Source organism: Oryctolagus cuniculus, chromosome 15 (genome assembly GCF_964237555.1).
Source record: "Oryctolagus cuniculus chromosome 15, mOryCun1.1, whole genome shotgun sequence".
In the NCBI taxonomy this organism is placed as follows: Eukaryota; Metazoa; Chordata; class Mammalia; order Lagomorpha; family Leporidae; genus Oryctolagus; species Oryctolagus cuniculus.
The window spans coordinates 50,780,341-50,803,508 of NC_091446.1; the positions used below are offsets into that span (position 1 = coordinate 50,780,341).

General features: G+C 39.8%; 1 protein-coding gene across 1 annotated transcript; it reads left to right on the forward strand.

Moving 5' to 3' along the window:
• The first annotated feature begins 9,144 nt into the window (after positions 1 to 9,144).
• TFAM (transcription factor A, mitochondrial) lies at positions 9,145 to 21,819 on the forward strand. Its single transcript, XM_017348769.3, has 7 exons — positions 9,145 to 9,444; positions 10,016 to 10,134; positions 11,750 to 11,820; positions 12,706 to 12,855; positions 14,303 to 14,398; positions 17,932 to 17,988; positions 18,500 to 21,819. Exons 1-7 carry the CDS (start codon positions 9,344 to 9,346, stop codon positions 18,644 to 18,646), a joined length of 741 nt encoding a protein of 246 aa, XP_017204258.1. The 5' UTR covers positions 9,145 to 9,343; the 3' UTR covers positions 18,647 to 21,819.
• The last annotated feature ends 1,349 nt before the right edge of the window (positions 21,820 to 23,168 follow it).

The window sequence follows — 23,168 nt, forward strand, 5'->3', positions numbered from 1 at the left end:
TCTTTTTTTTTTTTTTTGACAGGCAGAGTGGACAGTGAGAGAGAGAGAGACAGAGAGAAAGGTCTTCCTTTTTGCCGTTGGTTCACCCTCCAATGGCCGCCGTGGCCAGCGCGCTGCGGCCAGCGCACCACGCTGATCCGATGGCAGGAGCCAGGTACTTCTCCTGGTCTCCCGTGGGGTGCAGGGCCCAAGCACTTGGGCCATCCTCCACTGCACTCCCTGGCCACAGCAGAGAGCTGGCCTGAAAGAGGGGCAATCGGGACAGAATCCGGCGCCCTGACCGGGACTAGAACCCGGTGTGCCGGCGCCGCAAGGCAGAGGATTAGCCTAGTGAGCCGCGGCGCCGGCCAACTATCAACAAATTTAGACGTAGCTACTCCATTATGATCAAGAGCAGTAATTACTGGCTTTTGTCATAAAACAAAAATGTCATCCATTTCCTCCCTCTAGGAATGTCAGTCCTACTAATCTCTATAATAATTATTATAAAATAATTAGTGTATTTATTGAACCTATAGCTTTAGCTGTCATCAAACAGGCAATATTACATACAGCTGATCACCTATTCATGAGTCTTACTGGAGGAGCCACATGTCAGTCCTGCAGTAGTCACAAATACATACATATATATATGTACACACTCACACACACACATACACACACACACATACACTCAGTACCACCAACTCATTCCTGCACCACTCAATTATAACCACCATGAAATAGGCTCCTTATGGATCTTTTCAGTCGCCTCACTCATAGTCACATCCAAATTTAACTGTGCCTCTAACCTGCCCTAAAAATTGTGTGGCTATCTTTTGCTAACCCTTAGCGTAGTATTATACATAGTCCTTTAAGACTTAAGCTCTCTTTGTGTTTGTTTCATAGCACTCTTTTTCACATGTATTTTTTCTTAAGAATGCCATGCCTTCATGCTTATCTGCGACTTGCAAATACTATGTCCTTTTTCTGGAAAGCACCTCCTCCAGCTCTCCTCACTTGAAAAAACAGTTCAAATGTCACCCACTCTATGAAGTCATCCCCTACTCTCCCAGGCAGATTTAAACAGATGGGTTATGCCTTAGTCATCCTTGTATTTTTAGAACTTATTACAGTGTCTAGCATAGTACTGGCCTCGTCTAGGAACCGAGTTTTTAAAAGATTATTACAAAAAATCATGATTACTATTGTATTTCAGAAAAATAAGTTACAAATACAATATAAAGATATATTTATATAAAGTAAAAAATGTATAAAGCAAAAATACCTATTTATATATGTAAACATATATATAAAGATTTATATGGTAAAAAAAACCACCTACTCTTTCAGTATGTGGCTTTAATCACTATTAACCAAATTTTGTGTGCATTATTCTGAACTATTTTAATGCACATACACTCATGTATATGTATGTGGTAGTTTCATTTAAAATAAAGTGCTTTGCAGCCGGCGCCACGGCTCACTAGGCTAATCCTCCGCCTTGTGGTGCCAGCACACCGGGTTCTAGTCCTGGTCGGGGCGCCGGATTCTGTCCCAGTTGCTTCTCTTCCAGGCCAGCTCTCTGCTGTGGCCAGGGAGTGCAGTGGAGGATGGCCCAAGTACTTGGGCCCTGCACCCCATGGGAGACCAGGAGAAGCACCTGGCTCCTGCCATCAGATCAGCGCGGTGCGTGGGCCGCGGCGGCCACTGGAGGGTGAACCAACGGCAAAAGGAAGACCTTTCTCTCTGCTCTCTCTCTCACTGTCCACTCTGCCTGTCAAAAATAAATAAGTAAATAAAATAAAATAAAGTGCTTTGGAATAACTAAATCAATGAGTCAATAAAGGAAGTTAAGATATTTTTAACAATCTAACTCAAAGGGGCCAGTGCTGTGGCGTAGTAGGTTAAGCCTCCACCTGCGGTTCCAGTCCTGGCTGCTCCACTTCTGATCCAGTTCCCTGCTAATGGCCTGGGAAAGCAGCAGAGGGCCCCTACACCCACATAGGAGACCCAGAAGAAGCTCCTGGCTCCTGGCTTCAGCCTAGCCCAGCTCCAGCTATTGCGGCCATTTGGGGAGTGAACCAGCAGATGGAAGACCTCTCTCTCTGCCTCTCCCTCTCTCTATCTGCAACTCTGCCTCTCAAATAAATAAAAAAAAACTTTAAAATCTAAAAAAAAAATCTAAAAAAATTTTAAAACCTCAAATATTTAAATAAATCTTTAAATCTTTTAAATAAAAAATCTTTAAAAAATAAATCTAAAAAATTTTTTTAAAAAAATCTACTCAAAGAGCTCAAGAAAGAGTATTTATGGGGATAGCAAAGAAACAATGGGTGGTTGTTGTCGCATGGTGGGCTAAGCCACTGTTTAGGATGCTTATATCCCATGTCAGAGTGCTGGTTTATGTCCTGGCAATTCTGCTTCCGATCTAGCTTCCTGGTAATAAATTCTGGGGGCAGATGGTGATGGAACAAGTGCTTTGACTCTTGCCATCCACAAGGGAGACTTCAATTGAGTTCTGGGTGCCTGGCATTGTTCTGGCCCAGCCTTGGCTGTAGGGGTTAACAGGGGAGTTAATCAGAAGATAGATCTTTATCTCTGTTGTTCTTCCTATCAAGTAGATGAAAATAATAAAAACCTAAAAAGTAAAGAAACAATAGAGGGTTGGTGCCGTGGTGTAGCGGGTAAAGCTGCTGCCTGCAGTGCCGGCATCCCATATGGATACCAGTTCGAGTCCCAGCTGCTCCTCTTCCAATCCAGCTTTCTGCTATGGCCTGAGAAAGCAATAGAAGATGGCCCAAGCCCTTGGGCTCCTGCACCCACTTGGGAGACCTGGAGGAAGCTCCTGGCTCCTGGCTTCAATCAGCGCAGCTCTGGCCATTGTGGCCATTGGAGAGTGAACCAGCAGATGGAAGACTTCTCTCTCTCTCTCTCTCTCTCTCTCTCTTTCTCTCATTCTCTGCCTCTGCTTCTCTGTAACTCTGCCTTTCAAATCAATCAGTCTTAAAAAAAAAAAAGAAACAATAGAACGTGAGCAAGTATTTAAAAGAAACTACAACTTCATGACTGATTTGCGTATAATGAACCCACATAGAATCAGACAATTTCAAGTGTGCAGATTTTGGATTCAGGGTTGGAAATTTTTATGAAGATATTAACAAGCAAGATATTTTCCTAAATCTCTTTTTGAATATCAGTTTTCTAACTTGTACAATAGTTATAATACCACTTTGTAGGATTTATGAAAGGATTAGAGATGATGTATATAAAATGCTTGGTATGTAGTTAAGCAATAAATTATATAATCTTTTGTGTTTATCAGGTGCTTTGATGTAATATAAGGGCAAATATAATAGGTTATATTGTCTTATTAATAGTATTGTTTCATCAATATAATCATGCTATATTTCTTCCAATCTCTATGTCAGCTTTCAGAAGCATCCAGTAATATGAATTGGGGTTTTATATATTTGAATAAAATTATAGCTGTCCTTTTCACTTGTCCTACCTCCTGATGACTCATAGAATTGGCTTTAAAATAGAAAAGCTATATTTATTTTTCATAACGCTGCTAAAGCAATGCCTAAAAATAATTCTCATATGCTCTTAATAATTAGGGCTGGTTACAGACTTGGTTGTAACTGAGAAATAATTCATAAATTGATTTGGATAGTTGTGAACTGTTTACATGTAATAGGTCTTTATTTTAATTTCTCTGTGTCTCTCTCTTTCCTGATTTTTAAAGATAAACTCCAATGATGTGGTGATACTAAGTGACTGAAAATAGCTTGAAAGAAAAAGTTATATATGTAAGTTTCTATACTTGTCACTTATTAAAGTCTTGATTTATACAAAAAGATAAGCTAGGAAATAGTTATTCAAATTGTGAATTTTGTTCTCATATTGTTTCTATGAATTATTATACATTCATAATTTTTGTTTATATTTTATAATTTTTCATGTTTATACTTTGTTTTCCCAATGAGATTGTATCCTCTTTGAGACAGGAGCAATGTCTTACCATTTTTGTACCCTTTTAGTACCTATCACAGTACCATTTATCTTTAATTATAGTATTTACAATATGATCTTATTTCCAGAAATGTATTTACTTTTAAGTTCAGAATTGCATCTATTTATCATGTTCAACCTATTAGGTGATTGCTCCTATCATAAATCATATATCCACTGTAATTATAATATAAAGATTGCTTTCTCTTGGGAATATTCTTTCTTCAATTGCTCTTTATGTGTTATAGTCAGCTTTTCTTTCTTTAACTAAAATATCCAAGAGAAGTTTCTTAGGAGTAAAGACAATTTGTTTTGGAGGTTCACAGTCCAAGATCACACAGCCCATTACCCTGGTGTCTCCTGAGGGTGCTAAAATGTGTGTGGAAGGAGGCTCACTTAGCAAACCAGGAAGCACACTCTTATTCCTTTTATGTGGATCCTCCTCATAGAAGCTATCACGGTTCAATCCTGAGGTTCCACCCTAACAACCTAATTAAATTCAATCATTTCCCAAAAGCCCCATCTTCAAGCACCATAATTGGATCAAGCCTCCTCCCTTCATCCATCAGCCATTAATCCATTAACTGTTAACAAACGACTTCGGGGTTTAAATGGATGCATTTTGGAGGGCCAAATCCTATTCAAACCATAACACCATGCTTCTAACTCCATTATATAGCAAGGAATTATCCAGGTTATTGGTATTTATTATCGGTGCTACCTGCAACTTTACTAGTGTGTTAGGTCACAATGAACCGTGATCATTACTTTCATATATTTCATTACTTTCACATATTCCAAAATGTTACATGTCTCTACATATAACTGTCCCTTCTATTGGCAAATGGCATGTTTTTTCAATGTCTTAAAAATTTTAATTGATATAAAATAATTGTACATCTTTATGGGGTATAGTGTAAAATTTTAATATATGTATGTATAATGTTCAGATTAGGGTAATTGGCGTGTACCTCACCTCAAACATTTCTTATTATATTGGGAACATTCAAAATCCTTTCTACTAGCTATTATGATATATACAATTATTCCTTTCATTCACCTATACCTCTGTACCCATTAAACATCCTCTCTCCTTACCCCTCCCCTTCTTCCCAAACCTGTGGTAATTACCATTTTACTCCCTACTTCTAGGAGATCAACTTTTTAAGCTATTGTATGTGAGAACATGAAGCATTTGTCTTTCTATGCCTGCCTTATTTCACTTAACATCATGTCCTCCAGCCTCCTCTATGTTGCTACAAATGCAGGGTTTCCTTCTTTTTTAATGGTTGACTAATATTCTATTATTTTATCTTCTTTATGTATTCATCTGTTGATAGACACCTCGGTTGATTCCCTATTTTGGTTATTGTGGGTAGCACTGGAATGAACATGGGTGTGCAGGTGTCTGTTCAACATACTGATTTCCTTTCCTTTGGATATGTAACCAGTAGTGGCATTGCAGGGTTATATGGAAATCGCACTTCTAGGTTTTTGAGGAACTTCCACAGTATTTTCAATAACTGATATACTAATTTACGTACCTATCAACAGTGTATAAGAGTTCCTCCTTTCTCCTTATCTTTGCCAGCATAAGAAGTGGTTTGATATATGGTTTGCATCCATAAAGTCAAAAGAAATAGATATTTTACATAAGCCCTTTCAAGAAAAGGTGAAGTGAGGAATAAAGCTTTAGAGGCAAGTTTCTGGAGGACCTGTATGCCATTTATGAGAATCCGAATTTGATTCTGTGGACAATGAGGAGCCATTCAAAGTTTCAAGTACAGAAATGTGATTATTGCCTGCCTTGCCCAATAAGTGAATGACCACAATTTTCCTTATAGAAAAATTGACATGATGACTTTGGAATAAGGTTTTTGGGGAAGTAAGATTAGAAGCAGGAAAATTACTTAAGAGTTTGTGAAAAGATGGCAGAGCCTGAACCAATGGTATATCAGAGCCAGCTAGAAAGCCAGATGTGCTCAGCCCTTCCAATCTTCAGGTTCAGTAACTTGGTAGCTTGAAATTAGCCATGGTGGGAGTAGTTATATCACTGACATCAGCAAAAACTACAAATTAGGGCTTTCTTTTTTAGGGAGCTGCTGTACTAGTATATCACTGTCCTGAACAAAAGCAACAGCAATGAACCTGGTAAAGACAAGATACATAGTAGAGTGGTTTAATGAGATGAAATCAGCAACAGTCAGCACCAGCAGGTTGACAGAGTCAGAGTACCAATGGGGAGAGTCCAGAATGATTTATCAATAGTTGACTCAAACGACTGAAGAGAGAAACAGGTGTTTTTTTTTTTTTTTCTTTTTTTTTTTTTAGAGAGGAGCTCAAGGTAGGGGAAAGACAATGAGATTTGTTCAGGAAATGCTGAAATTGAAGTACCCCTGGGACACGATGGTGAAGATATCCATTAGACAATGCTGGTATGCTATAGAACTAAAAGGCAAGGTCTGGATTCAATATAAAATGGTGGGAATCATGAGGCTATGACTGATAGTTGAAGTCATGGGAGTGGATAAACTTTTAAAATAAAGGGAGAGAACCCTGGGAAAGGCTGCAGTGTCTTTATGTTTTATAGACATAAATGAAACCATATGTCTTTTTGTTCAAAAATAGCTTGAGTAAGTAGGCAGAGATATGTCTTTGTAATACTGCATTTACAATAGAATTTCATGGCAATGTGAGTGAGTTCTAAGTAGACTGGTAACTGATAAAAACCGAAATGTTTCGGGTTGGCGCTGTGGCGCAGTGGGTTAACGCCCTGGCCTGAAGTGCTAGCATCCCATATGGGCGCCGGTTCAGGACCCAGATGCTCTACTTCCTGTCCAGCTCTCTGCTGTGGCCCGGGAAAGCAGTATAAGATGGCCCGGGTCCTTGGACCCCTGCGCCCACGTGGGAGACCCGGAAGAAGCTCCTGGCTCCTGGCTTCGGATTGGCACAGGTCCGGCTGTTGTGGCCATTTGGGGAGTGAACCATCGGATGGAAGACCTCTCTCTGTCTCTCTGCCTCTCCTCTCTCTGTGTAACTCTGACTTTCAAATTTTTAATAAAATTAAAAAAAAACCTGAAATGTTTCACATTTGATTTATAAGAACTTAACAGCAAAATTTATTAAAATGACCCTTGAAAATCACAAAATATTGCTTAAATATCCAAAAGTTTAACTTTATATCAAACACCTGAAATACCAAAAACATTCCAGAGAAATGAAGGGGAAATGCATTATTTTAGAAATCACCTTAAACGTAACTAAGACATTCCAGCCCATACTTAAGTCTATCTTGGCACGGAGTCATTTTTGTTTACTTCTTTGCCTCTGCCTCTAGATTTTGGGGGCAGGGAGAGATATTATGAATCTACATTTTGGGATTTGAACATGGTATATGGTCATAAAAAATAAATGAAGAAATGCTTTTTCCATGACAGAATGGCAGGTTTACACAGATGATCTCCAAGGTCTCTTTTAGCCCTGAGATTCCGTGTAAAGGGAAATGGTGATTGATTATTATTTACTACGTAAAAGAAGTGGGCTGTGCCCTTTGTAGCTCAAAAGGGGCAGTTCTGAAACTACAAAAAGGTGTGGTCTCCGAGCTCTATATTACACTGGGAAGAATTTTCTAACAATTATAGTCGGAAAGAAGAAAGGCCAGAAAGAAGAACTGATATCTTGGAAATATCTAGTATTTAAAATCTGGGAGAGCCTCGATGTCTTTAGATCTTCATAATTTTTCACACCACTGCCTAAATAGAAAAATGGAATTCGTACAACACAAAACAGAAACTGTGGGGCTGCACTGTGCCATAGCAGGTAAAGCTGCCATGTGTGGTGCCAGCATCCCATACGCCAACGGTTGTTCCAGCTGCTCCACTTCCGATCCAGCTCTCTGCTATGGCCTGGGAAAGCAGGGGAAGATGGCTCAAGTCGTTCAGCCCCTGCACCCACGTGGGAGACCCGGAAGCAGCTCCTGGCTCCTGGCTGCATATTGGCCCAGCTCTGGCGCTGTGGCTATGTGGGGAGTGAACATGCGCATGGATGATTTCTCTGCCTCTCTTTCCAATTCTGCCTCTCAAGTAAATAAATAATTTTTTGACAGGTAGAATTAGACAGTGAGAGAGACAGAGAGAAAGGTCTTTCTTTCTGTTGGTTCACCCCCCAGATGGCCGCTAAGGCTGGCGCACCGCGCTGATCCGAAGCCAGGAGCCAGGTGCTTCCTCCTGGCCTCCCATGCGGGTGCAGGGCCCAAGGACCTGGGCCATCCTCCACTGCACTCCCGGGCCACAGCAGAGAGCTGGCCTGGAAGAGGGGCAACCGGGACAGAATTCGGCGCCCCGACAGGGACTAGAACCCAGTGTGCCGGCGCCGCAGGCGGAGCATTAGCCTAGTGAGCCGCGGCGCAGGCCTATAATTTTTTTTAAAACTGTACAGCCCATCATTCAATAACTCCAGACGTTCTTTTCACATGGTCTCAAGAGTTCGGTTGAGAAAATTCTGCCCCAGTCCAACATTCTCACTTGGTGAGGGGGTAAAGGAATCTTATGTCGGGGGTGTGACAGTCCCAGGGCAAGACCTTCAGGTTGATTCTGGGACAACTAACTGGGCGGACCATGTCCTCGCCACTCAAAGCAGGCAGGGTTGGAGGTCAGAGTTGACGCTTGTGTGCCTTAGATGGGAGGCTGGTCTAAACCTAGATTCAGTGTGGTTCCAGCCCCACCGGCAATGAACTCGTGTTAAAAACGCAGACGCGGGCCCCCACACACCTGCTAGCTCAGGCTCTGAGGGAAGGCCCGGGGATCTGCGAATCGCCTGCGCTCTGACCACCATTTGCGGCGCACAACAGCCAGAACCACGCACAGCAGGCCCGCGTCCCCGTGGCCGGACTGTCTGTTACGTACAGGCCGTCCAGGCCGTCAGTGCGGACGCCGCGCCTGCCAGTGCCCGGTCGGGGTGAGGCCTGCGCCGGCTCTCTACCAGCCTCCTCGACCGGAGGAGGAAGCGACTGCGGGAGGCGGCCGGGGGCAGAGGCGGCGCCGCAGCGCCTCCTCGAGGTCAGGGCCCTCCGCAGGTCAGCCGGCTGCGCTTTCCCTTCGCCCGCCCCGGTGACCCCTCCTGCTTCGTCGCAGCCCCGCCCACCCCCGGACTGACTACAGCGCCTGCGCACGTTCTGCCCCGGCCCGCCCCTCGTCTCCCGACCGGATGTCAGCAGGCTTCCCATAGTACCTCGCGAGTGGCGGGCATGATAACAGATCCAGGAGGGTAGCACGCGGGTTCGGGTTGTTGCTGTTGTTGTGCCTGTTCTTTCGGAGGTTGGGGTACGGGCACTGCCTAGTCCGCCGGTGCGATGGCGCTTCTCCGGGGCATGTGGGGCGCGCTGAGGACCCTGGGGAAGTCTGGAGCGGACCTGTGCGCGGGCTGTGGGAGTCGACTGCGCTCACCTTTCAGGTAGGACCACTCACCTGCCCCCCCCGGGGGGGGGGGCCCTGGACGTCCCTGGGCATGCAATGGGGACTCCGTCCCTTACTCTTTGCTCTTGCTAGGCGGTCAGGGCCACCTTGGCCCTCTGGTTTAGACCTCGACCTTGCGGAGGAGATGGTGGCTGCGAGCCCGGGCCCTCCTCCGGTAGTCCCCGGTGCCCTGCTTCCTGTTTCCCCCCACCCCTGCAGCCGCTCCTCCCTGCCGTCCAGCCTGGGCGCACCTGGCGGGGTCCTCTGCGAAATCGCGCCTCGTCTCCCGCCATCCTATAGGTGTGGAGGAGGCGGGGCTCCAGAGCCAGCGTTTGGATGCTTTGCTTCGTTCTCTGTCCTTCCTGGAAAGTCGGGGCTTTGAGACTTGAGCCCTGCAGGCACTTCCCTCTGGGTAGGACAAGGTTTTAAATAAGGCCTAAGCATTCTTATCAAAGGAGACGGGTAGAAAGCATCTTGATGACATTTTCTTTGAGAGCCGTGTTTATATGCATGTAAATGTTGGGAGTTCCATACTTGACTTTGCTTGTTTTCTTTGTATTTCTGTGTAGTTTTTCGTATATTCCGAGATGGTGTTCATCCACCTTTGGCAGCTATCCAAAGAAACCTATGACTTCATACCTTCGATTTTCTAAAGAACAGTTACCCATATTTAAAGCTAAGAACCCAGGTGAGGAATTTGGGGGGGCTTCTGCTCTTCTCTGATGTAATAAAAAGGCCACTAAACAGTTAAGGTGAAAAATACTGGCTTTGCACTTTCAAAGCTTCCGGCGTTTGCAGGAGCTGTCATTTTGTGTGATGTCTGTAAAACGAAGTGCAGCATTTTATACCTAACAGAAATGCTTTAGTTGTAAATGAGGAAGGATGAAAGGTATTTTAAAGATACTATGTGGAGCGGACAGCTCCCTGGGCAGAGGAGGAAACAGCCGACGTTTGGGTCTGATTGTCTTTCTTAGGCCTGGGAGTGCTGCTTATGAATCGTGCATAGCTGCTGCTCTTTGTGCCTTGGAGGATTGTTCACAAAGCTCTAATGAAATAACATAATGTGGGAGTGGTCTGTAAAGTTCTGTGCAACTTAGGCTCATTTCAAGAGCTTTCTTGAGTGAAAATTCTGCTTGTCTAGAGTTCTTGAAAAAAGATTTCTAGCTAGGATGTTTATTGACTGCTTCAAAAGGCTATAGGACTTTGATTTGGGGGTTATGGTATAAAGGTAATAGGTAGATTAAGAGTTCGTTTCTGCTTATGATTTCCGAAGCCCCTTTACATCAAATAAGTCATAGGGGACTTGTGAAAAGCAAGTTAGTTACAATAAAAATCCTTGCATTTTAGGTCAGGAGTTAGTTTAAGAGACATACTCAAGTACCCACATCTTTTAAATGTCAGATTTGGAACTAACAGGTGGTTTGTTAAATCAGTTGCACTCCAACATTCCAGTTAATGTGAGGAAAGAAGTGGAGATTATGGATTGATTTTTAGAATAGTCTGTTTCCAGATATTGTTCTGTAATATGCAATATAAGATCGTGTTTTATGAATCAAGACTATAATATAGTTTAGTCAGATTTTTTGAATTTAATAATTCCTGAAAGACTTGAAAAATGTTAAGATTGAAATAGGGAAGTAAAAAACTTAAGCAATTAATTATATGCCTATTTAAACTGGTAATTTCTGAGGACAATTTTGGGTAGTATAGAAAATACTCCTTTCTGATTGGATAATCGGCTTTTAACAAACTTGGACAAAATTGTAAAGTATTTCTTTTTTTTTTAAAGATTGCAAATCAGGTCTTTTTCTTTTTTAAGATTTATTTATTTATTTGAAAGAGTTACACAGAAGGAGAAGCAGAGAGAGTGAGAGTCTTCCATCCGTTGGTTCACTCCCCAATTGGCCACAATGGAGGGGCCTGCGCCGATCCAAAGCCAGGAGCCAGGAACTTCCTCTTGGTCTCCCACACTGGTGCCGGGACTCAAGGATTTGGGCCATTTTCCACTGCTTTCCGATCCAGCCATAGCAGAGAGCTGGATTGGAAATGGAGCAGCCGGGATTTGAAACAGCACCCATATGGGATGCCAGCACTGCAGGCGGCAGCTTTACGCACTACACCACAGCGCTGTCCCAGTATTTATAATATTTAAGTTAATGGGATGAAGTTAACCTGTTGTATTAAGTGTGTGTAATGTAACTTGCTTTGTTGAGCTCATGGATTGTGCTTTCTTGGAAATCTATAGCAATTCATCCTGAGCCATAAAATTGTGACATCTCTTTTCATTATATTCCAATCCATAGAGGCAAAAAATTCAGAGCTAATTAAAAGAATTGCCGAGCTGTGGAGGGAACTTCCTGATTCAGAGAAAAAGGTAAGCACACAGGTTTTCAGATACCTGCAGTTGCTACTCTACAGTTTGGAAGAGACAGATAGAGACAGTTGGCAGAGACAGAGAGAGAGATCTTCTACCATAGATTCACTCCCCAAATGCTCACCACGGTTGGGCTGGGCCAGGCCAAAGCCAGGTTCCCAAAACCCAATATAGGTCTCCCACCAGGGTGTCAGGGACCTAAGTACTTGAACCGTCTCCTGTTGCCTTGCAGGGTATGTGTTAGCAGGAAACTAGAATCAGAAGCAGAGCCGGGACTCAAACCCAGGCACTCTGGGTTTCCCCAAGTGGCATCTTAGCCGCCTGTACCTCCCCAAGTGGGAGGCAGGCACCCCAAGTGGCAGCTTCACTGCTGCACCAAACGCCTGCCTCCATGTCTTAGAACCAGATGGCCCAGGGGCTTTTTTTAAAAAACATTAATTATCTACAAAGGAACTTTATACTATCTGATCTCCTTAAGTGGTGATACATATGGATGTATGGGGGTGGAGATGAGAGGTTGCAGCCATTAGAAAATGGAAGCTAATTGCTAGATTCTTACATTGGTCAGCATGAGAATACTTTAAAGTTCGTAGAAAATGGAATTAAAACTATTTTGGTGCAAAAAATTTGAAATCTATTTGTAGTTTTTTCATACTGTGTATTTTCTGTGAAATTTTTAATGACACCTGTGCATGAATTTTGGTTTTATTTGCACCACAATAAACTTTAATCTCTGCATACTTCATCTAAGAGCACATTTTTCATCTAGTGGTCCCGCCTGCCTTTATTTGAAGTCATGCAGTTGTCTTTCTCTGGCAGATGTGTTATGTTGAATTTGATAGCAACAATTTGCTGACTTCTTATTTGGGTTTCTTTTGTTTATAGGTATATGAAGATGCTTACAGGGTAGAGTGGGAGGCCTACAAAGAAGAGATTAGCAGAATTCAAGAACATCTAACTCCAAGTCAGATGCTATCTATGGAAAAAGAAATCATGCAAAAACGTTTAAAAAAGAAAGCATTAATGAAAAAGAGAGTGAGTATCATTGAAATACTCTTTTCTAATTGCAAAGAACTGAGGTTTATATAACTATGACTATATGTAGATTTCCCTTATTTTGATAATACATAGATATGATGTGTTAGGTATCATCAGGTGTACTTCAATTAGGCAAAGATGGACAAAGATGTACTGTCTTCTGCCCCTAGAACTGCTTGCTATTGAGAATCTTGCTGATTCTTAACTGCTCTCAGATGTATCCAGATTTCAGATATACAATTTACAGGACTAGCATGAAAGCTACAGGAACAATTAGGAAACAGCCTAATCAAGAATAGTAAGAATCTTTGCTTCTGAGTCTTGTGTAGAATAACCTAGTAATTTGAATTGTTTTATAGGTAATGGTGAATTAGATAAGGTAAATTTGATACTGAATTGCTGAATAGACTGAATTCACTCATTAGGACATCAGGGGAAAGTGCTAATTTATCTAATCAAGGAAGAAATGCCTTTAGGATGGTATTCTATTTTTCCTCAAGGAAATATCTTTTAAAAACCGTTACATGGTTTGAAATTTGTTGTTCCATTTAAAATATTAATCTATGTATATGCCATTGTTTTTCTATTGAATCTGATATTAGTACAGTTGTGAGGTGGTGAGCTTGTGGACTAGTACATATACTGTAAGAAAATGGTCATCAGGGTTAAAGCAGTTTTTCTGAAAAAAATAGATTCCAGCCTTGAATGTGAGATAACACATCGTTTTAAGCTATCCTGCACTAGAGTAACTTAGTTCTAAGCCAGTAGTGGTAATTCAGGGCTGCTGACCCACAGGAGCCAGAAGCTACAGTAACAGTGAGAAAGTATAAGTGGGGATGGCATTTGGAGGGGTAATTACTGTAGCATTTTCTCCCTTTTTCATTCTCCTTTTATCCTTATAGTACTCAGCCTTGCTGAGTGAAGAGGAGCAGAACTGAGAATTGGACAGATATATAGGAGATCTTTTAATTTTCACTTTCTTGAATTTTTTTCCCATTAAAGGCTCCCAGTGCCTTTTAATTCAGAGATCAGCTGAGAAGCCTGAGATCCAGAAAGTTGCAAGTGAAGCATTTAGGAGAAAATCCTTGGCAGTAGTTCAGGAAATAAAGGGGGGAATAGTTAAGTTTAACAAAAAGATGAAAATGCCCACAGTCTGTCTTTTTAAAAGATTTTGTTCATTTATGCCCACTCAGTTTCTGAAAATAATATTTAAAGGAAATGTTTTTGTATGGAAAATAGTTGATGAAATCTTTTATTTTTCAAAGCATAGTACAGTTAAAAAAATTCATACCCTAAGAGATAAGCATTCCATACTTTATGTTAAGAATTGTAACATTCAGTTTAAATTATGTTCTATAACGCATAGTAGTGAATAAATTTCTGTGGGTAAAGTTAATCACATGAGGTTAAAGCTTTATTTTACCTTTCTGTTGTCGATATTCAGGAGTTAACAATGCTTGGAAAACCAAAAAGACCTCGCTCAGCTTATAACATTTTTGTATCTGAAAGTTTCCAAGAAGCTAAAGATGGTTCATCACAGGTAAACAGAACTGTGTTTATTTCTTAGTTTTTTGCTTAATTTAACTTAGTAAATATTTAGAGATGAAATTCTAGGGATGTCATGTCAACTGGTGAAAGAAAGTAGTGACTTACAGAAGTTAAAGCTGTTGATAGGGTCTTCTTTATTAGGTTTCTTTTAAAGAAAAATCCTTTTTTGTTACCATATACAGTTAATTTGAGTATGTTGTTGTCAATACATTGCTAGCTTTTTAAATTTAAAAAACGTAATATTTTCAAATTTATTGAAGTTCTTTTGGAGACTTTTCTGTTTTACAGTCACTGGGAGGAATGAGAATAGAGCTATAATGTTTTGAGCTAGAAATTTAATGTAACGTGTTGTTTCCTGTTGAGTCCTTCAGGAAAATTTTGGGTATGCAGGTGGGATGTGTTACACATGTAAATGTCATAATGTGAATGTGTCAGATAGTTTGTCAGTCACTGCTGTAGCTTAGCTTTTTCATATTTTTCTTAGGAGTTAGTTCTAAATGGGTAATTGTATTTTTTTTCTTGTGATACAAGAAGAAGATGTTCAGATCTTTAGCCTTAGTCTGAAAAGATGAAGTGTTTGGCACTCTTTCTTTTTGGGGTCATTTGTATCTGCAGTTCATGTCACAAATCCTGTTTAACATTTGATTAAATAAAGGTGTTTATGTGACATAGTCTTCATTGGCTACATATTTTCACTTAATTATTCCCCCTGAGATTTTAAATTCAATTTCTGTGGCTCTACATTAGTGAAATGTAAGTGTGTTTGTGTATTTTTAAATTTTTATTTGTTTGAGAGAGAGAGAGAGATCCCTTATATGTTGGTTCATTCCCAAAATGTCTGCAACAGTTGGGTTGGGCCAGGCCCAAACCAGGAGCCTGGAATTCAGTGTGGTTCTTTCAAGTGGGTCCCTGTAGGGACCCAATTACTTTGAGCTGTCATTTGCTGCCTTCCAAGGGTATGTGTTAGCTGGAAGCTGGATTGGAAGTAGAGCCAAGGCTTGAACCCAGATAGTCCAGTAAGGGATATAGGCATTCCAATCAGAATTTTTTTTTTTTTTTTTTTTTTTTTTGACAGGCAGAGTGGACAGTGAGAGAGAGAGACAGAGAGAAAGGTCTTCCTTTTGCTGTTGGTTCACCCTCCATGGCCGCCGCAGCTGGCGCGCTGCAGCCAGCGCACCACGCTGATCCGATGGCAGGAGCCAGGTGCTTCTGGTCTCCCATGGGGTGCAGGGCCCAAGGACTTGGACCATCCTCCACTGCACTCCCTGGCCACAGCAGAGAGCTGGCCTGGAAGAGGGGCAACCGGGACAGAATCCGGCGCCCCGACCGGGACTAGAACCCGGTGTGCCGGCAAGGCGGAAGATTAGCCTAGTGAGCCGCAGCGCCGGCCCAATCAGCATTTTAACTGCTGTGCTGAGCATCCATCCCAAAACAGTTTTGGCTGTTGGTCCTTTGAGTGTGATCTGACTTCTTTTTTTCCCGCTGCTTCTTTTTCTTCTCACTTGTTAGAATCCTGATATTTACATATAGCTCTTCTGAACTGGTTCTCTTAATTTTCTTTTCCTCCTATTATACTGTATATACTTTGACTTACTCTCTGTTTTTAACACAGTACCATAGCTCTCAGCTATACCTGGTTTTTATAGAATAATTCTATTTTATTCTCTAAAGGGGATAAAATGTCCTAGAATCTGCCATAGTGGGGATTTAACCTTTCTAAACAGTCTTTCAGCCAGTCTGTCTGTTTAGTCTTATCTTCACCTCTGTCTGGTGTTGCCACTTTCTGTACTGTTTGGGAATTCTGCATTGTAAATCAAGTTGTTTTTAGGTTTTCCTGAGTGCCAAATTAGGAATTAGGTTTCTTGGGTTAGTTGAATCACTTAAAACTCCTCCATCTGCTTTTCAGCTTCTCAAATTTTCTGTTGGTTTTCCCTTCCCTTGCTGTTTTTGTCAATGTGGATTTATAACTTTATGTTAGGAACTACTGAGGATGAAAATAATCCATGCAAGTGTAGCAGTGAATCATTCTACCTTTGTTTAATAGGGTTTTGGAGATAGCAAAAGTAAATTTTTTTTTCTGTCATTTTAATTTTATGGATAGAAGGACCAAGCGAACTGGTGGTAAAATGGCCTTTTTCCAAGATCACATAATCAAGTTTAATTAACCAGAATTAGGGACTTTTGTTGCATTATTCCTGTGACTACACCTAAATGCATAGGTCCAAATTTTTGAATAAAATATAAAGGGGCTGGCAGGCGCTGTGGCATAGCTGGTGAAGCTGCTGCCTGCAGTGCTGGCATCTCATATGGGTGCTGGTTCAAGTCCCGGCTGTTCCACTTCCAATCCAGCTCTCTGCTATGGCCTGGGAATGCAGTGGAAATGGCTCAAGTCCTTGGGCCCCTGCACCCATGTGAGAGACCTGGAGGAAGCTACTGGCTCCTGGATCTTGGCTCCTGGCTTTGGATCGGCACAGCTCCAGCTGTTGTGGCCAACTAGGGAGTGAACCAGAGGATGGAAGACCTCTCTCTCTCTCTGCCTCTCTTCTCTGTGTAACTCTGACTTTCAAATAAATAAATAAATCTTAAAAAAAAAAAAAAAAGCTACAAGGAAGAAATAAAAAATCTTTAAAGTTAGTCTAACAGAATGTGGATTATACAATATTAATGTTTTTGAATCACAAAATATTTTCATTCAATTCATTTCTGTGATTTTTTTTTCTTTTTGAGAAGCAGAGAGAGCTGCCATCCACTGATTGTCTCTTACTTTTAGAGAGACAGAGAGACAGCTAGACAAGATAGAGAGAGCTCCCATCTACAGATTGGCTCCCCAAATGCCCAATGACCAGGGTTGGGCCAGCGTTGGAGCCAGGAGTTAGAAACTCAATCTACGTGTCCCATGCTCTTAATGTCTACATTGATGGGAAGCTGGGCCAGGAATTTGAAGCTAGGCACTCTGGTATGGGACACATGCTTTTATTTTATTTTATTTTTAAGATCTATTTATTTATTTGAATTTGAAAGGCAGAGTTACAGAGAGGCAGAGAGCGAGAGATAGGTAGGTATCTTCCATCAGTTGATGTACTCCCCAAATGGCTGCAATGGCTAGAGCTGAGCTGATCAGCAGTCAGGAGCTTCTTCCTGGTATCCTGCAGGGACCAAATCACTTGGGCCATCTTCTGCTTCCTAGGCCGTAGCAGAGAGCTGGATTGGAAGTGGAGCAGCCAGGACTCGAACTGGCATCAAACCAGCATCCTGCGGGCACTGCAGGCAGCAGCTTTATTCCATAGGCCACAGCGCTGGCCCTGATACATGTCTCTTAACCAGTGTCTTAACCACTAAGCCAAATGCTTGCTCCCATTTTTGGAGATTTTAATGGTTTAATAGCTTTTGTTTAGAAAGCAAACATGTTGAGAATTGGTGAGGCTTTGCCTGTAAGTTATTGATACCTGAGTTTTTGTTGTTGGAATGAATAATAAAAGACCTTGAATCCCCATTTGTGTTGTTATTTAAACATGTGTTTTGCAGGCAAAGCTGAAGGCTGTAAATGATAACTGGAAAAATCTGCCTAGTTCTCAAAAACAAGTAAGTATTACAGATTTTAGTCTCAAGCATGCAATTAGAGTGTCTGTGAGAGGGCATATTTAGGCAAGGTTGATTCATATGAAAACGGCCTTGTATCAATGATAGCACAATTAAAGTAATTTAAAATTATTTTCAGGTCTTTAGACCCAGTTTTGCTCTTATTCTCCTGGTAGTTTTTGATTGTAAGTAAAATTGGTATTTAGATGCTTAGATTGGTATCTTTAAGCTTAGATTTTCTATTGTATTGAGTGGTAGTCCTATCTTGATTCCACCCTCTCCCCACACCCTAATCCCTGAATTTGTAACGATCTCATTAATACTTAAATTTTTATCTCTTTGTCTCATCTGTGCTTTTTCTCATCTAACTTTATCTCACAGAAACTTTTCTTCTCCAATCCCCCTTTATATATGTAGAATAGTGATGCAGTTTCTAAAGTATACATAGAAGCATTCTGGAAATTAATTGCTCTTTTCTGAATAAATTATTTTTAAAAATTACCCTTTTTCTCAGGTATATATTCAACTTGCTAAAGATGATAAAATTCGTTATGATAATGAAATGAAATCTTGGGAAGAACAAATGGTTGAAGTTGGACGAAGTGATCTTATACGTCGCAAAATGATGCACCATGCAAAAGATGGATCTGAGGAGAGTTAAAATAGAAGATTGAGTTGCATTCATGATGGATAGGCCTGAGAAGCTGATTAAGTCATAATACCTGATGCTGTTGTAAGATTAGAAAGGATAAAGTTGGTAAACATTTTATATTCAAATCCTTTTTCTTTAGCCCATGGACTTCTGCCAGTTTAATTCATTTTGTATTAGTATCTTTCTTTGGGAAACCCAAATAGATGAAAGTTCTTACAAAATTTATTTTATGTTAAGAACTACTGAGGATGAAAATAATCCGTGCAAGTGTAGCAGTGAATCATTCTACCTTTGATAAAGGTACACCAGACTGTGAAGTTTTTTATCTGTATGATGATGATGGGAAGAGTGTTCTTGTTTCCTTATATTATGGAGACAGGAGTTCCCTTTCCAAAATTGTGACAAATTGTAGAAGCCATAGTGTTCTATGATACAATTGTGCATTTTTAAAAAAGCAACCAGAACTCAACGAGGTCAATTGCAGTTCCGCAGTATAATTCATACAGCATTTTGAGTGGATGGTTGTACATGCAAGTTGATCATTGTTTTCAGTTGCTGCTTTTTATAAAAGGGACTGAGAAATTTATAAACCTTTCTCATCTTTTTCTTTTTCCTAAAAACTAAGAAATTCTGTACCAGACCTATGCATGTTGTTTATATTGCATAGAATAACATTTTAATCTTTAATTTTATGCTTGTGAATTACACATTTTAAGGGGAAACATTTATTTTACATCTTTCATCTTTTTCTGGATTATTTTCTTTCTCTTGTATGAATATATTTAAGCACAAAGAAAACTTGTGTAAATTTTTAAATGAGAAACTTAATAAAACCTAAGTCTCCAAAGTCTTGGGAATGTCAAAAATTTTACCTAACATATAAAGGCCTTTGTAAAACATAGCCACTATATGGTCTTGACAATTCAACCTACTTCCTGCTTTTCACGGTGAGATAAAAATTGTTTATTTTATATCATTAAAAAAGATTTATGATAAATGAAAATTAATAGGAAATTTAGTGCACATAAGCAGAGTTTTATTAGAACACAGCTTTGTTCATTCTTAGTATCTGTAGCTGCTTTTGTGTTACAGTGACAGAATGGCTGTTACCAAGACTGTAGTGTGCAAAGCCTAAAATATATATCTGGCCTTTTACAGATCAACTTTGTCAGTTTGTGTTTGGTAGTATAGTATAGTGTGACTACCCTTCCAATGAACTGATAGGTTGGAGTATTTTTTTTCATCTGTTTCAGGTGAATCATTGTGTTCCTTAAGAGAAAAAGGTTGCTACTACATAAGGCAAAAAGTTGCTTCTCAATGTTACAATGAAAATAATCTTGAGTCTCAAATTATGTTGGAGTATAAGGAAAAAGATCACATAGTATGGAATGAGATTCTCTTAATATTTGCTGTGTTCAGTAAAATGTACCTTAAAAGTTTTTCTGCTAGTACTTATCACAGAAACCTCATTGTAGTTGGGAATCTTCATTCTTTACCATTTATTTATTTTCTGAGGACAGTTAAGCAAAGGTTTTCAAAATCCACACCACCTTTTGAACAGAATAATCTTTCCTCATGAGTTTGCAGGTATAGGACAACTCAGAATTTATATGTACTTAGTATGTTATGCGTAATACTTAAGAATTGTAGCTTCTAGCCCTCCAGAAAGACTTGGAAGATTTTTGTTGTTTGTGGATGGAAAACAAGTAAAATGTCATAAAGATGTTGTCTTATATGTTAAGTTAGACAAAAGAGGATCAGTACTGTGGCTCAGTCAGTTAAACTGCTGCCTGTGGGCACTGCTTCATGTCCAGACTGCTCCACTTCCCATCCAGCTCCTCGCTAATGTCCCTGGGAAAGCAGTGGAATATGGCCCAAATGCTTGGGCCTCTGCACCTGAGTGGAAGCTGCACCCAGAAGAAGCTCCTGGCTCCTGGTTTTGCATTGGCCCAGTTCTGGCCATTGCAGCCATTTGGAGAGTGAACCACGGGTGGAAGACCCCTCTAACTCTTTCAAATAAATAAAAATCTTAAGAAAAAAATTTTAAAAATTAGACAAAAGATAGGAACTGAAGAGAAAAATATATCTTAAGAGGAGATGTACAGTTAAATATATAAAGTTTTAAATATATAAAACTTTCTCTTATAGATATGAGTACTGAAGAAAGTCTGTTATTGGTAACAGACAACCAGAGGTTTGTGGCCAGGGTAGTTTAGAGGTAAGGGGAAAGAGGAGGTGTGCCAGTATCTGTCATAGTCTGAAGTAGGTTTGCAGGAGAGAATAATGACCTAACACCCCATGGCATCTGAAATGATTTTGATCATGGGCCATCTCAGGATAGTGTAGAAAATTGCAGCTCAAGTCCTTGACTGTTACTTCAGATGCTCAGGGAATGAAACGAAGTCAGTGTATATAATGAGCATTGTGGATTGTTGAATTAGAAAAATGAGTTATGTAAATATCTACAGGACAATGTAGCATAAGAGATATGTTTGTAGTTACTCTGCAGGGGAAATTCCTCTGAACTCTCTCAGCATTTAAATACCTGGACGATTTTATACTTAACATTCAAATCGTACCTTCCAAGATAAACTGAGGAGCTGAGGTTAGTAGGTTCTCAAGTAGTTAGAACCTAATATAGGAGGGAAAGGTATAAAACAGCAAAAGAGAGCAGAAGCATAAATGATAATATCGAATTCTGTTTGGTTTTGTTTTTAAAAATAAGTTGTTGTTAGTACTTTAAACCAGAATAATCTGATTTCCAAGCCTTTCTTTAAAAACTTTGGTACAGATTGGAGATTCAACCCTTATATAAAATTCCTTCCAGTTGCACCAATACACAGATTTTTTGCTATGAAGACTAAAAACTCCACATCAAAACCAGTAGACATAATATGGCTTTGCTCTTTAGAGTTTTCGTAATTTGACTTAACAAAGTAGTTGATGAGTGAATTAAAATGAGTGTTAGAGGGAAAGATAATGAGGAAATGAAATAAAGCAGGGTGTATGCTCTTAGAGGAGTAATCAGTCCTAAAGATTTTTATACTTTAATTCATTGGTGTGCCAATATTAGGTTTCTTGAAATAATTTGATGAGGGGAGAGAAGGTTCTATGTTTATTTTACTCTCTGATATTTACTTAGTGAATATTATGTACAAATTAAATATGCTATAATTGTATAATTTTGCTGTCGCTCTTTTTTTTTTTGGAAGTTCAATTTTTTAAAAGGCATATGTTATTCTCTGAATCAATATTTGAATATATGAAAATTTAATATATGAGCCTCTGTTTGGATTTTTGAATTTAAGAATTGATATTACTGTACTGTAAGTGGATTTAAAGTAACTAGAAAATTGTAGTGATTTTTCTGACATTTACTGTTACCTATAACTTATCAACACAAGGTTGTGCTAAAACAGCAATTTGTATATAATGAAGTGATAGTATCCCTTATTTCTCTAAATTTTACTAATATTTACTTCAAGAATACTCTTATATCCTTCACCTCACAGCTACAGTCCCTCTTCTCCATAGAAGTGTTGTAAGCACAGACTCTTATATGTTTTGAAAATTTATAACAATAATACTTTTTTAAATTGAGCTTCTGGAAAGTATAAGAAAATGAATATATTTATTACTTTAACTATGTGAAGCTTTCTAAACAGGAAGTAGAACTACTAAAGACTAGTGTCATCCTTCTTACATTTTTTGCAAATAAAGTACTTCAGGTAACTTATTAAATCACTGATTATATTTAATGTGAAATACTTAAAAACCATTCTCTAGTGCATTTCCAAATGTTTTACTGAGGAGCTAAATACAAAGATTGATCCTAAACAAGAATTTTATTTTTTTTAATATTATTATTATTATTTTATTTATTTTTTAAAAGATTCAAAAGTCTTACATCCACTGGTTCACGCCCCAGATGATTGGAGTTTTGTTGATCCGAAGACAGGAACCCTGAGCCAGGAGCTTCCTCCGGATCTCCTATGTGGGTGCAGGGGCCCAAGCACTTGGGCCATCTTCTACTATTTTCCCATTAAACAAGAATTTTAAATAAACTAAACATTTTAAAATCATTTTGACATCATTTAAATCACCTTTATGTATAGGTAACAGATTTACATACCAAATCAAGGAGAAATATATTCATATTGTAGTAGATGAAATTGTAGATTCCTTCCGGGTCTAAAAATAATACTAAAGATGAATTTTGGATTGACAAATGTACTTGTCAAGAAATTTTAGTTTTATATACAGTAATTATTGTTGGCATCTTGAAATTTTGTCCATTTTCAAAATGATAACTAAGAATAAGGATTTTGGAGTCAGCTGGATTCAGATTGTGGCTTTGTCATTGTAAATTTCTAACTGTGTTTACTTGAGAGGCACAGAGACAGAGTTCCCATTTGTTAATTCCCCAAATGCCTGCAACAGCCAGGCTTGGGCTGGGTGGGCCTGAAGCCAGGAGCTAGGACCTCAATCCAAGTCTCCCACATTGGTGGCAGGGACCTAACTTCTTGAGCCA

Bases quoted from the DNA above. Each gene is read 5' to 3' on its own strand.
- TFAM (XM_017348769.3), top strand. From the start codon at position 9,344: ATGGCGCTTCTCCGGGGCATGTGGGGCGCGCTGAGGACCCTGGGGAAG. The intron at 9,445-10,015 runs GTAGGACCACTC...ATTTCTGTGTAG, and splicing joins CGACTGCGCTCACCTTTCAG to TTTTTCGTATATTCCGAGAT. The intron at 10,135-11,749 runs GTGAGGAATTTG...TCCAATCCATAG, and splicing joins ATTTAAAGCTAAGAACCCAG to AGGCAAAAAATTCAGAGCTA.